Raw genomic sequence first — 15,016 nt, forward strand, 5'->3', positions numbered from 1 at the left:
TTACAAACAAGTTTGACGGTTGGATCGTTGAAACTAGTTTCGTAGGATGTGTTTCCCATCAAGTGCAATGGTATATGTATTTACTAAGTAGATTTTAATTTATTTATTTTGTACTTATAACACTTAAGAAATTGAATGATATATATGTAAAAAAATTATGATGGATTTTTTTTAGAATAATATATTATTGTGGGGTTTATGTGAAATAAAAATTGAACTTGAAAGGAGTAAAGTCACATTTTTGGTAATTTTTTTGAATGCTTTAAAAAAAAAAAAAAAAAAAAAAAACCTTGCGCGATTCTTTAATCGTCGCGCAAAACCACTTTGCATGACGTCAAATTGTATACCTATGTCACGCCAATTGATAATTTTGGCGGTCCATAGCGAAAAATAGGCGTTTTTTTTCAATTTTTCCAAGTTTTGCAACCATATATCCTATCCTCTTTTCCTCTCGGTTTTTCTTTCCGTAGACCTCTTTTCCTCAAATTGCAGACCTCTTTTCCTCTTCCTCTTGCTTAAATTGCAGACTTTCCTCTCGCTCAAATTGCAAATCAAATTGCAGGAGTAAAGTCCTGCGTCTCCTCTATCTCTTCCCTCTTGCTCATCTCTTCTCTTCGCAACCTTGATCCCTAAATCTTTAACCCAGACTTGTCTTCCCTCTCTCTTTCCCATAGACTTCTCTCTTCCTTCTCGTTCTAAACGACGGGTAGCCACACGAATCTCGAAGCCGATGGGAATCAAGTCCCAAAATCAAGGTAAGGGTTTGTGATTTGCGATGGGTTTTTGTTATTTAGGGATTAGGGTGAAATTGCATGTTGATTTCTGAGTACTTTGAAAACTAGAGAGCCCAGAGTTGTTTCGTTTTGTGATTGAAAAACAAATTTATTTAAGGGGGGAACGACTTGTCCCCATTTACCACCACCCGCACACCCCTGTTCAGTCCCCTGCCCTATTGAATTGAATTTGTGCTCAAATGTTTATTGTTATTTGAATCGAATTATGAATCGAATTTTTTAGTAATGATTATTGTTATTTGAATCATTGTTGTTATTTGACATCATAGGACAAAAAGAAGATTTAAAAGTGGAAATTTGGTGTTTTTAATTTGTTTTTCCTGTGCTTTCTGGATGAATAAACACGGGCTTCATGTTTTTTATTTGTGGTTGTAGTGAATTCTGGATGAATAAACACGGGCTTCATGTTTTTTATTTGTGGTTGTAGTGAATTCTGGATGAATAAACACGGGCTTCATGTCTTTTTCATACATAAACAATTTATTTGTAATGAATTTCTACAGGACCAGAATGTGAACTAATTGGGATTATTGGTCAATCTACATTCTACAGAGACTAGTGAAGTTTACACTTGGGGTTGGAAAGAGTGTGTTCCCTCTGGGAATCTTATCGGTGACCTGGGTATGGTGGAACATCTCCAAAAGGATACTACAGGGAATCAAAGTTCATTACCAGCTGAACAAGGTATTTCTGTAACCTGGGTATATTTGGAAAAACATGCACGGAGGCCTTTTCGATTGTACTAGATCAATGTGATTAAGACCTTATTGTCTTATACAGCCATTGTATAGCCATTTAGCACAATTTCAATTATTTTGAATCATAATTTGTGATTGTATAGACATTGAGCATTTGGGTTTAAGATGATTTGAGAAAACCAATTGCATTTAGAAGCGAACTTGTCATTAGTCGGAAAAAATTGAGTTATTGTGATGTGTGAAGTAGAATTGACTAACTTTAGATATGTGAAGTAGAATTGACTAACTTTAGATAATTGGCATTTTAATTTCTAAGTTGACTAAGTTGTGATATGTGATATGTGATGTGTGATATGTGAAGTTTTTAGAATTGACTAACTTTAGATAATTGACTAACTTTAGAATTGACTAAGTTTAGAATTGACTAAGTTGTGATGTGTGATATGTGAAGTAGAATTGACTAACTTTAGATAATTGGCATTTTAATTTCTAAGTTGTAGCAGTGTAGTGTGTGTTTCAGTTTCGGCATGTGAAACTTTTCGTTCCATTGTTATGACATTGGTTTAATTAGACCTTTGCACAATTTCTTTTTGTTACATATTTCTCATCAAGAACTTGGTGGTTGAACCTTGAAATCCTATATTCCATTAAGCAAATATTATAAAAGCTGAAAAGGTATTCTTTCAGCATTTTGTGTGGCATGCTTTTAAGCCTTTTACCTTCTTTTTAGCGAGAAAAGATTTATGCTTTCGCCTTTTGTTTTCTATTCTTTTGTTAAATTTCTTACTGATAAGTTTGTCTTTCAAATGATGTTGAGTTGAATGCTTTCTTCAAAAAGTGTATAGATGTCGCAGTTGATCACTCGTCGTAGGAGTGTGACCAATGCGCCTCCCGCATTATCAGCATTTACTGCTCCATCCGTGAGTGCTCCATTGATTGGGGAGCCTACACCCCTTACTGAGGCTACTGCTACGGCATCCCAGGTGCCTGTATCATCGACGTCATCAGTGTCGGTTCAGTCGCTCAGTGCACGGCGGCCTCACCGGCACCGCTGCGATTTGGAGCCTTCTGTTCACACTTCCTCATCATCCAGAGTTGAGGATGGGGGCTCCCAGCCAGGTAGTTTTTTTTTCCTAATTCTCACTACGTTGTATTTTTTTTTCATTTTAAAACTATTATTTTTATGATTGTGAAAATTTGTTGCGGGTTGTGAATTACTGTTATTTTACTTTTTTAAGGTTTTGGGAAATGATATACTATTAGGGGAGGTTTTGCAAAATTTTCTATAGAAATTTAAGCTTAGGATTTTCACCATTTAAGTTTTTTTGGATAGCTAAAAAAAAAAACCAGGGGGCCTAATCGAATGCTGAAGACGACACAGAATGTACCTGTCTGCCTCCTTGATCAAGATTGCATATGACTCGCGACATCGTGGAGCGGCTACCTCACAGCAACATAGCATCGTCGCTACTAGCTGTGGTTGTGTTATTCGGAATTGTTGTCCTATGCAGTGGGAGACTTGGGCAGAAATTCCTCAGGAGACGAAGATACTGGTGCGAGACAAGTTGTCGGTTAGTATATTAATTTTTGGCATTTTATCATTTTTTAATTATGTTTACAAATATTATAAACCAAAGTATATTATCTTAATATTATTAAATATCTTACTATTATTTTGTTGTTTTATTTGTAGGTCAATTTTGATTTTAAGGACATATCCCCTGAGGTCATCACCTACTTAGACGAGACCTTCGCAAATCGGTACAAAAATTGGAAGAGCGATCTTCATGCGCATTTTAAGAAATTTAATGATCCAGAGGTTGCTCGCCTAGAGGGTTGCCCATCCGAGTTGGAGGACCGGCCAGAGGATTGGGAATGGCTTTGCAACCATTTTACGGACCCAAAATTTGTGGTATGTACTTAATATTTTAATAATAATTCATTAAAGTTTTAGTTATTTTTTTAAGCTTTTTAAAATAATTTCTTTCAAATAGTCGCACTAACATGTATATTGTGTGTTTAACAGAAGAAATCTGTTGCTGGCAAGATAGCTCGGGAGTCTAAGACACTTCTCCACCATTACGGTTCGAAGCCCTTTTCGTATAGGCTTGAGACACGACGTCAGGTAAAAGTATATTAATTTTGAAATTTTATACAATTTATTTTTTATTATTGATTAATAAAATTTTCCTAATGGTTTTTTTTTTTTTAGGAGGGTTCTAAGTTCCCAGAGATCGATGTGTTCAAGGACGTTTACGTTCGACCTAGCAATGAGATCGCTGAGCAGCTTCATGTAAGTAGATGTAATTGTTATTATTCTTATATTTATGAATCGTTCAAATATTATTTATATTTTGTTATTAACCATTATACGTTTTTTCTTTATTATTACAGGCTACTATGGTGGAAAAGGGCGATGCTGTTCTCCAAGAAGCAACATCGCAACTTCCCTCGGAAACCCCGATGGAGGACGTCACTTTACCCGAGGATGTAGGTTTTCAGATCATGACTGAGGTCCTGGATCAAAAGTACGGTCGTCGTCATGGCAAGGTTGTTCGGGGTATGGGGAAGGCGCGGGTTCGTGAGACGGGTGCCTCTTCTTCCAAATCGACCACAGGAGAGGTCAACGCCCTGAAGGAGGAAGTGGCAACCCTAAAAGGTCAGCTTGCAGCCCAGGACGAGCAGATAAAGGCCCAAAGTGAGCAGATGAGGGCCCAGAGCGAGCATATAAAGGCGGAGAACGAGCAGATGAGAGCTGAGAACGAACAGATGAAGGCCCAAATGAGTATGATTGTACAGGCCTTAGCGGTGTCCGGTCTCCAAATCCAGCTGCCAGCACCTGATCTTACTCCACCTTCGACCTCCCAGCCACCTCACCTACCCAATACCCAGTAGTTTTCAAACCTAGAAGACTACTTGTTGTAGTTTTTTCTTTTTTTGTTTATACATCTTGTATGCACATTTTCATATGGTTTATAATTAAATTTTTTTCTTGGTTTATTGTTTATTGTTTAGAATAATTACAATATTTATTAAAAATTAAATCAAAAATATTAATAAATCAAAAATATTTTTGTCAAAAAAATTAAAAAAAAAAAAAAACATTAAAAGTTTGCGCAACGAAAAAGTTCCATAGGTCACGCAAAGTGGGTTTGCGTGACGTAGGTATGTGTCACGCAAAGTGTCTTTGAATGACGCCAACCCACTTTGCGTGACGCATCCTACGTCACGCCAACCCACTTTCCGTGACGCATCCTACGTCATGCCAACCCACTTTGCGTGACGCACACCTATGTCACGCCAACCCACTTTGCGTGACGCACACCTTGGTCACGCCAACCCACTTTGCGTGACGCATGTTACTACGTCACGCAAAGACACTTTGCGTGACGCATGTAACTTCTTCGTCGCGCAAAACCTTCTTTCACAGGCGTGTCGCGCAACGAAGGTTCGTCACACAAATTTTTGAGCGACGTTTTTTTTACTTTGCGCGACGAAGGACCTACGTCACCCAAAGTATTTTTTGTACTAGTGTCCATTGATCAACAAAGTGTATTTATGCGGAATATAGGTTTACAAAGAAGTCTCAATCGGCTAATGATGATGATTCTTAATAAATAATAACAATATTAATTACTAATGATAACTTCTCATTGAGTTTCAATTTTTTCACTGTTGTTTGTAGATTGACAACGAATCTCTGAATTGCATCAAACGTAAACAGATTGGACGAAAAGTGTGTGGTTAATATCAACATATAAACTAATTTTTTAGGAACTACCAGCATGTAGACTTTATGAGTATTGTGTAAATAATGTACACACAAATATCTAGACTTTATATTTTCACACTTAAAGTTGGTTCATCTTTTGCTACTAATATAGTGCTATCATGGGGTTTCAGCGTTGGGTATGTTACGGAGACTAAATTGTAGATCAAATTTGTAAACCAAATGATATTGAAGTTGATGTTCGGATTATTATCTAAGTGTTGATAAACATGTTTATTTCTTATCAATGAAACATAATTTAATTTGTAAATTTAGTTTACTTGGCATTGCTCTTTGACGTGTGATAAAACACCAATCAAAATCATCCAATATTAATGACCGTTGCGGAAGTTGGCAGAGTCTAAAGCCTAATGACTATGGCACCCAACTCAACCATAACTGCACCCATTAATGCCCTTTATGTGTGTTTTTTATTATTTTTTATGCTCCTCATCCTGTCTCTGCTGTCATGCCTTCTCCCTTCAATGATTCAAAGCTTCTTCATGCAAGTTACATTTTTCTGACCTCCATTGCACTTTCGGCGTCTGTCCGGCTTCAATTTTCCAGCATGATATCCACCGCCAATGCTGGCGGGTCTGGACTGATAGGAATTTAAGTGAACAACCCAAAACAACTTTATGACCGGAAAGCCTTATCCGACAAGGTTGGCTTTTTTATTGGACTTTCTTTTTCTTGTTGTTTAATTTATGAGCTTTCACATAGTGTTTTTTGAAATTTATGGTTTGGTAGATGAACAACCTCAGGCGGAGATAACGATGTCACTATTTGAATATTTGGGCTTTATTTATTTATTTTTTTGGCATGTTCTTTGGAACTCTTAAATAAAAATGAAGAAAGATACTTGCATGCATAGAATAAAGTCCTATCCTTTTTCTTGTTTGTATCAGTTTCAGCTGGATTTGGTTAGCAACAAATCTTGATTGGTGGGTCGGAAAATCTGAGTGAAAAGATGAATATTGTGTATTGGGAGAGAAAGATGATATAAATATCAAAGGTGGGTTGTTGTTGAAATCTGTCTAGTTTGAGAATTTTTCAAGTTCCATGGAATTATAGAAGATCCTGCATAAGGAAGTAAGTGGTTGGGAATTTTGGTTTTCTGTGTTCTTTTTGACAGTTGGAGATGGTGGGGAGCATTGATGCTATGAATCGTAATTTATACCCGAATGGATCTGTTCAGAACTTTAATGCATTGGAGGAGAAGCTTGACGAGCTCCGAATCCGCCTTGGAAAGGCTAATGGTGATCCTTTGAGAATTGTTGGTGTCGGTGCTGGTGCATGGGGCAGTGTTTTTGCTGCTGTGTTGCAGGATAGCTATGGTCAATTTCGAGACAAGGTTCAGATAAGGATATGGAGAAGAACGGGAAGAGCAGTTGATAGAGCCACAGCTGAACATCTTTTTGAAGTGATCAACTCGAGGGAGGATGTGTTGAGGAGGTTGATCCGGCGTTGTGCGTATTTGAAATATGTGGAGGCGAGGCTGGGGGATCGAACTCTTTATGCCGATGAGATTTTGAAAGATGGATTTTGTTTGAACATGATCGATACCCCTCTGTGTCCTTTGAAGGTTGTAACCAGTTTACAGGAGGCTGTTTGGGATGCTGACATTGTGGTGAATGGCTTGCCATCGACGGAAACAAAAGAGGTGTTTGAAGAGATAAGTAATTATTGGAAGGAAAGAATCACATATCCTATTATCATCTCTTTGGCCAAAGGTATTGAAGCTGCACTGGAGCCTCTCCCGCATATCATAACTCCCACGCGAATTATTCATCGGGCGAGTATGTTCCTTTTCTTTTAAATTTAACTGTCACCCCTTAGCACGTTCGGTTTAACTTTACAGTACGGTGGAAGAAAGGAAGGAGAGATGGTTTATATGATCTGGTTTTATCTTTAGCTGAATTGGTAAATGGTTAATGGATTTTCGCACGGTCAATCTTATGGAACTTTTTACATGGATTATTACGTTGTTCCTTTTTTTATATCTACACGAATTTTAAGTGTTATTGCATTTTTAAAACCTGATAAATCATGTTGATTGTTTATGTTTCAGCTTTCAACTAACATTGCATGGAAATTGGAAGATCATACGTTACTTACACTTTTCCTTCACTGTTATAATGTTATTTCGACTTCACATTTCCGCTCATTCTTTTCTGTATGACTCGCAGCTGGTGTACCTATAGAGAACATACTTTATTTGGGTGGCCCAAACATTGCCTCAGAAATCTACAACAAGGAATATGCTAATGCTCGAATATGCGGAGCTGAGAAGTGGAGAAAACCTCTTGCAAAATTCTTAAGGCAACCCCATTTTATTGTCTGGGACAATAGTGATCTTGTTACACATGAAGTCATGGGTGGCTTAAAGAATGTCTATGCCATCGGAGCAGGTAAATCTACAATTCATTCTGATAGATCTATCTCAAACAATAAAGGCAGCGTCTAATAAAAAGGAATGAATTTTAGGTGTCATAGATTGAAGGTAATTACAAGGAACTATTTCTGGTACCAATCATGTTAATGTGCAAATGTCCTTTTTCAGAAACATGAAAAAGGAACAAAGGGAATGAGATGTCAAATTTTCTGCTTGGTTATTGTTGTTCATCTTCATTTCAGTAGTGGTAATTTTTGTTCAGCTTCATCAAATTTCGGAGCTACGCACACCTGATACGTGTTAATTAATGAGGACAATCTGAAGAACAGTTTGCTTTTATATGATTCAGAGTCCTGTTTTTACAAGAACACTACTCATCAAATCTGTCCTCATTAACACGGTATCAGGTGTATGAAGCTGTGAATTATTCTAAGAGGTTATCCTGATTCCCTTATTTATATGCTAGTGCCTGAACGAATTTCATGTTTGTCCTGGCAAGAATTTGTTCAGGCACTTCAAGAAAATTTGTGCTGGAATAAACATGAGATTTGTTTACGAACTGTAGTTGCCCCGCATGCTAAGCGAAGCTTCCAGGAAGTGTAGGAAACAATACAATTTCAAATTTTATGGTATACATACTGTAGTAGGATGTCATAAATGAACCTTCTGATTTGCAACTTGCAGCCGTTTTTTATTTTAATTTTCTCAGGGATGGCAGCAGCTCTCACAAAGGAAAGTGCTACCAGCAAATCTGTATACTTTGCACATTGTACCTCGGAGATGATATTTATCACTCATTTGTTGGCGGAAGAGCCTGAGAAGCTTGCAGGGCCTTTGCTGGCTGACACATATGTAACCCTGTTGAAAGGTCGCAATGCGTGGTACGGGCAAATGTTAGCCAAAGGAGAACTAAACCGGGATATGGGTGAAAACATCAGTGGCAAAGGAATGATTCAGGTATCAGTTGTTATTTTCATTTCAAGAAGATGTATGACATTATATTAAAGTGCAAGAATCTACGAAGAATGTGAATACTCCTGTGTAAGGGCACTAGCAAATATCTGGTCTCACTAAAACGTGCCCTTGTCATTCTGTTGAGGAATTTATTCAGATTTGGTTAAAAGCACTTTTCTTCTAACTTGTTACTGATCAATAATGCTCTGTCACCTCTCCTTCTAGGGTGTCTCTGCAGTCAAGGCATTTTATGAACTTCTCAGTCAGTCGAGCCTAAATGTGTTGCATCCTGAGGAAAACAAGCCTGTTGCTCCCGTAGAGCTCTGCCCCATCTTGAAGACGCTATATAAAATATTGATAACAAGGTAACGTCCTGCAAACTTATCATTTCCCCTTTTTATTTTTACCGCACTCAAGTATAAAAAAATATTGACCATGAGAAAATTAACTAAGAGGCTTTTGCGTAATTCAAAAGATCACCCTGCATTGCTTAGTATAACCCGAATTATGTTTGGCATTACTTTGTATAACCCGAATCAGATGGTCTGCCAATGCATGTGTAAATTAAGCCTAGATTGCGTTTATTTTTCAGTAACTCTTACAAGTATATGAATCCTTGGCCATGTGTATTGTTTGATCACCAGGGAGCAATCATCACAAGCTATTCTTCAAGCGTTGAGGGATGAAAACTTGAACGATCCCAGGGAACGCATTGAGATTGCACAGAGCCATGTCTTCTATAGGCCTTCCCTTCTCGGACAGCCTTTGACTAGTTTCCGGTTGCAAGATAAAGTGGTAATATAATCCCTGTGAAAGCATGGTATTACAGGACTGCATGGTGAAAATAAGCATGTTGGTTTTGATAAATGTTAATCATATATATAACTTATTTTTGCTTCCTAAGGATATGATAGCTTGCTTTTTGGTTGTGAACTTGCTAGTAGCCCAATTGATTTTCATAGCTCTTGTATGGGAGCTGGATTTGCATTGTATTGTGTCTCATATTATTAAGATACAAAAAACCGATGTATCACATATTTGTATAGATGAAGGAATACCATTTTCCGACCATACGGAAACAGAAAAACATCGTTTTTAGGTCTTGAGCATCTTTCTTTTGAGTAAATTGCTGCCTAAAATAGTGTAGGTGCTTGTGGTTGCATGCTTATGTACAATGTAAATTATCTCAAGCCCTTGGAACTGAAGGACGAAAACGCTTTCTTCTTGCGTTAACATGAACATTTTCGTTTACAACAAAATAGCTTTCAAGAAATCCAGTACTGGTTGTCTTGAATGCTTTTGGTAAATTTTGGGATTGTGTCATTTCCTAGTGGAAGAGGCTCTTTGTGCTTGGAAGTGGTTCGAGCTGGTTTGGGTGCGAAGTCGTGGTTTGGGTGGCATTTTTAGGACAAGATTGACTGTTTTGGTCTGGTGTTACCGTCACACTGGAAAATTACTCGTATTACACGTAAAAATAAGAACTGAATGTGAACTGAATAGGAAGGAGAACAAAGAAGAATCAATAGTATAATGTCCAAGTTATGATTGAGAACCATTTTCAGTAAACACATGATACATACAACAATTTAACAATATAATTTTAGAGCAGAGCAAAAATTCAGACCCGACTACTGTGATCCAAAAAACTTGCACCAAGTAAAGGCGTTTTCCGTTCTTCTCCTTTCAGTGACAATAAAATCTAATCACCGAGTCTACACCGTCATCAGACCATGTTGCAAACAACGGCTATAAGGCGTGTTTTTTTAACAAATGATATTAACTACACTCACATGAGGGAATTACACTCTCATAAAAATGTCTTCAACTTGTCACATGGACCGGTAGTTGAAGTGAATATGGATGGGACGTGTACAGAGGGGCCAATTGTCACCCCGCACAAAGTACAGGTGGTTAAATGTAAAACATTTAGCTTTATGTGGCTAGTTTCACAAAGTGAAACAATGAAAGTGGCATTTGTGCAATTTCCAAAAGAAGAAAACGAAAACCTTTCGTTCTGGTAAAAAATATCAGTTTTAATAGTTGAAGCCGTTCTGAAGAACCTGAACGCTGCGGCGCCCTATTCTGTTGTATCGGAGAGTGTAGGGCCACCCAACCAACCTCCAGCAATGGCGGAGAGTGAGAGTCGAAGCGTCGCCGAAGAAACCTTGAAGCCCTTTTACCAGAGGGCCTCTGAAGCCGAGGTATGTTTCCCACCTTTTACTTGTAGCCTTGATATCCTTATGCTTCTCAACTCTGCTCAACTATATATATATGTATGTATTTATTTATCGTGAAGGTGGAGCGTTAATGGCGTCAGTAATTGGCGATTTGGGTTTGATTGTTTGTATCTGAGAATCATGGGTTCGATTAGGATAGGTTATATGTTGTAGGTTCTTTAATTAAGAAGATGAAGTCTAGGGTTTGGATTAGGAAAGGTTATAGGTTCGATTCCCTCTAATGTAACCAAAATAAAAATTTTTGGGTTTCATCTTCATGGTCAGTGGATGAAGATAAGTCTCAATTTCTCTCACTCAGTTGTTGGATTAAGAACTGTTGTGTTTACAAGTCTTCATGTTCAGTGCAATTGTCTAATGCTATTTGAAATATGCCACAAGTCCATGATTGGGAAGAAACGAATGAATCCCGTACTTTTCTGCATAAGTTTGTTTGAAAGAATATCAATAATTTTGTTTCGACAAGTACAAAACAAAAGGAAACGTAACATTATTTGTAATTCATGAATGCAAAAATAATGTCTACCCTACACATTCCATTATTCCAATGAGACATTGATAGTACCTAACTACTTATAGAGTTGTAGTTGAGAAGCTTTTAAAGCTTTTAAAGCTGATATTGATGGTTTCAGGACCTTGTTCTGAAATTCACAGCTTTCAATAATTGTCGATTCACTCTGACTTTTCGTTATCCCCCAAGGGATTTATTACCACCACATTCTTATTTGTTTTGCTCCAACTGATCTGAAAGCAGACTCTATGAAAGTAGGCATAAAACTCTATCGTGCACAGACTAATGTAATGATATGCTGATGAATAATATTTGATTGATTATGTATTGTTTGATGATAGAGACTTACCTTCTCCTATTTGGAATAATTTTCTCTTTCATTGCTTCCAATATAGCCCTTATCATTTTTGTAGATGAGATGTTTTCTACGAGAAAAGTATATATTTCTAGTTTATGTAGCATGTTTGGTGACTGAAACTTTTGATTTTTCCGCTGTAATCTTCCTAACTTGGCATATTTCTTACATAGGACCGCTTATCAAGGCTTGAAGCTGCCCTCGCAAGCAAGAAGGGTAGGTTTAATGGCACCCATTGTGCAATAGTGTTTTGTTCATGGCCAAGAACACAGGACCTCACTTTTCCTCTTTTCTCTTTTGTTTTAATTTTTTTTGTTGGATGCTGGTTATGGAACCTTGCAGATTCTGCAACTGATGGTTCTTCAAAGGTGATCAACGAACTCCAGTCACAGATAAAAGATGCATGTGCGAAGGTGTCTTTAGAAGAAGAAAAGGTATTATTGCATCAATTGTATCTTATCTTTTCTTTTCTTTCTTTTTTTTTTTTTTTTTTTTTTTTTTTTTTTGGGTCTCAGTTGGAAAGTATTGAGGAGATCTGAAGATCTTTTTTTGTTCATTTTTGGTGACTTGCAGAACAAGAAGCTTGCTGCAGAAAATGCAAAGCTCCAATACCGCATACAACATCTTGTTCAGGCAGTGAGAGATGGTGATGACAAGTTGGAGAAAATGAAAGTGAGTTATAACTTATAACTCATACGGATTGTGTGGAAAAAGATAGTGGTATTTCGTCGTCCTTTCAGATTGGGGATTTGCTTCCTATAGAAAAAAATATTATGATATGTTAGAAAATATAGCATAGCATCTATTCAGGAAAAGAAAAAAGAGATAAAAACTGAATTTATTATTGGACTTGGGTTGATGAGGTCACAATGCTATGCCAACCTTCAGTCGTTCAACAATTTTACTTGAGTTGACACCTTGGCTTTTTGACCATTGGTTTGCTTGCATTTAATCAAGTGCGTCCCATACCTAGTTCCGATGAAGCACCTTAAGCACCTAGAACTAATACTGGGTTGAGTTAGACCCGGTGGACTCATCTAGGTTTGGGTTACGTAGCTCTTAGATGTGGACCACCTACTTTTAACTTGTCGATTGCTGTGGTACATCTCCAATGTGGGATTATGCCCATCACGTCCATGGCATGTTTATCTAGCCAAACAACCCCAACATATAGGTGTTCTTGTTAGCATCACTGGTTTGAGCAATAGTTTATCTCCCTTTAGTTACTGGGAAGATTGTTCATTGTGAAATTTTCTTGCGTTTTATACGTGAATCAGTGTGTTGCCAAAATTTCTTGCCTGTGTGCATTCAGAGCGTGTCAAGAGGCAAAAACAATTGTATGGTAATATAAATAGAAGTTGAATATCCCTGCAAGAAGTCAATCACCTGGGTTTTGATTGACTGAGAGTCAAATTTAGAGAGTACGATACTACGAATAACTATAAACACTTTTCATTAGTTTCGCTAAACTCCTCCATTTTCTTTTCGCAAATACATATTTGCAGCATTGGTTGTTGAAAGAGGGGTCATAAGGATGATTTGTCTTTCAGTTTGATATTTTCAGTCCGTTTTAGATGCTTTTGTTAAGCTTTATACAATACATGGCGCATCCAGTTAATATCTGAATTCTGAATTTGTGCGTGTATGTAATTAATTCCTTTTGTTTCGACAGGTAACGATGCACGAGTAACTGGGGACATGGAAGTCGGATGCATATGATCGTGAACCTATATAATTATTCCTCGCTAACAGATTTGAGCTGGATTTGCTACATTATAAATATATAATTATTGATAAATGTTATACCGCATGATTCCAACATCTTGTACGTATTTTTAGCTTTTGCCTTTCCGGCAGAGAGATGCTAGATTACATAATGTAGCCTTGCTACTTGGGATTGAGGAGATCTCAACCCTTCGTCATATTTCACAATTTTTAAACATAATATGAAACATTCAACGTTCTAAAACATGCTAGGCTAGTGTCTAGGCGGACTAGGTTGATTTAAGCAAATTTATTATACTTATAAAAATACATAATTTTATTGGGATACATAATTTGTAAAATAAAATGACATATAGATTATAAAGTGTTAGAATATATTGAAAATCTAAGGAACAAGCATATAATAAGTATCATCTAAACATTCAACATGTCTCTTACATTTTATTGACAAAAAAAACAAATGCAAAATGAAAGATACCGATTTTCTGTCAAAATGAGGGTTGTGACCTAGACAAATGTCTAGGCAGATTTAGATGGGCTAAGTGGGTGCCTAAGCAGACGAGGTGGATGCCTAAGATGGTCTAGGCGCTCTTTCTTATTTTCAAACGCCTAAGGATCAATTGGGATGATGGCCAATCGCATAGTGACTAGATGGAGATTTTTAAAAAGGTCAAAATATTAAAAGACTAGTGTAAAAATGACTTTATAAAGCAATCCCTCTTAAAAATGACATTGGACCTTTGCCCTTATTTCATTTATATAAAATTCGATTTTTCAAAAAAAAAAAAAAAAAAAAAAAAAACATTTTGTATAACAATATTACTTTATGGTGTATGGTGTGTTGTTACTGACACTCTAAACATGCTCATTAAACACGCTTAAATTTTTTGTGTTTAAAAAGAAAATACATACAAAAATGCAGGATGGTGTTGTGAATAATTCAAGGCATTTGCAAGAATAATTCAAGTAGATTGTTCCTTGATGACTCCACTTGAATTATAATTTATTGATAAATACATCTTTGAGTTAGTGACTTGTGACTCACTCATATATTTGAGAACACACGAGTCTTGGTGAGTTTGCGCTTCAAGGAGATTGACTAGCCATTCATTCGAGGACACTTTTAGGCATTTTGGAATGAACTTTATCAACGTTTTTGTGCTGTTAGATCCGTCCATTTATTAATGAAAATGTTCATGATATACAAGGTGGGTAGAAACATATAACCAGTGGGTGTCAATTGCAATACCTTGTCTTTGTTTACGAATCATATTCTACTAGTAATTTTATACAAAATAGGAAGGAGGAGGGTTTGAACCCCGGATATAATGGAGGAAGAGAAAAATCTTAACTACTTGGCCAATTTGTTTTACCAAATCCTATGGTATCGCACACACCCCGGAAGAGTTTAAATTTTAAGATTGTCTATCCATTGCACAGATTTCAAAATTTAAACTCATCAAATTATGATAAATAAGACGTTGAGCAACACTATCACTTGAAGATAGTTAGTATAAATATTCCTACACTCGGAAGGTTAAGACTAATCCTAGTGGAGCCCAAAAATACAAAAAGCATTTC

General features: G+C 36.9%; 3 protein-coding genes across 5 annotated transcripts; all 3 read left to right on the plus strand.

The window, feature by feature from the left end:
- The first annotated feature begins 415 nt into the window (after nt 1-415).
- LOC137730149 (uncharacterized) lies at nt 416-4,492 on the plus strand. Its single transcript, XM_088680995.1, has 8 exons — nt 416-755; nt 1,298-1,478; nt 2,331-2,611; nt 2,826-3,063; nt 3,186-3,404; nt 3,519-3,617; nt 3,705-3,785; nt 3,887-4,492. Exons 4-8 carry the CDS (start codon nt 2,875-2,877, stop codon nt 4,385-4,387), a joined length of 1,089 nt encoding a protein of 362 aa, XP_088537121.1. The 5' UTR covers nt 416-755; nt 1,298-1,478; nt 2,331-2,611; nt 2,826-2,874; the 3' UTR covers nt 4,388-4,492.
- A 1,172-nt stretch (nt 4,493-5,664) lies between these two features.
- LOC137745513 (glycerol-3-phosphate dehydrogenase [NAD(+)] GPDHC1, cytosolic) lies at nt 5,665-9,697 on the plus strand. 3 transcript variants are annotated; one of them, XM_068485477.2, is made up of 7 exons: nt 5,665-5,925; nt 6,170-6,276; nt 6,397-7,060; nt 7,451-7,672; nt 8,366-8,613; nt 8,836-8,975; nt 9,255-9,697. In XM_068485477.2, exons 3-7 carry the CDS (start codon nt 6,403-6,405, stop codon nt 9,412-9,414), a joined length of 1,428 nt encoding a protein of 475 aa, XP_068341578.2. In that variant the 5' UTR covers nt 5,665-5,925; nt 6,170-6,276; nt 6,397-6,402; the 3' UTR covers nt 9,415-9,697. The 3 variants fall into 3 exon arrangements, with proteins under 3 accessions (XP_068341578.2, XP_088537531.1, XP_088537530.1); XM_088681405.1 differs by lacking the exon at nt 6,170-6,276 and having other exon boundaries at nt 5,705-5,925; XM_088681404.1 differs by lacking the exon at nt 5,665-5,925 and having other exon boundaries at nt 6,152-6,276.
- A 927-nt stretch (nt 9,698-10,624) lies between these two features.
- On the plus strand, nt 10,625-13,634 carry LOC137745847 (threonine-tRNA ligase 2). Its single transcript, XM_068485878.2, has 5 exons — nt 10,625-10,811; nt 11,884-11,926; nt 12,053-12,144; nt 12,284-12,382; nt 13,383-13,634. Exons 1-5 carry the CDS (start codon nt 10,737-10,739, stop codon nt 13,398-13,400), a joined length of 327 nt encoding a protein of 108 aa, XP_068341979.2. The 5' UTR covers nt 10,625-10,736; the 3' UTR covers nt 13,401-13,634.
- Nucleotides 13,635-15,016: the final 1,382 nt, after the last annotated feature.

Source organism: Pyrus communis, chromosome 12, assembly GCF_041283825.1.
Source record: "Pyrus communis isolate YQ-2024b chromosome 12, ASM4128382v1, whole genome shotgun sequence".
NCBI classification, from domain to species: Eukaryota; Viridiplantae; Streptophyta; class Magnoliopsida; order Rosales; family Rosaceae; genus Pyrus; species Pyrus communis.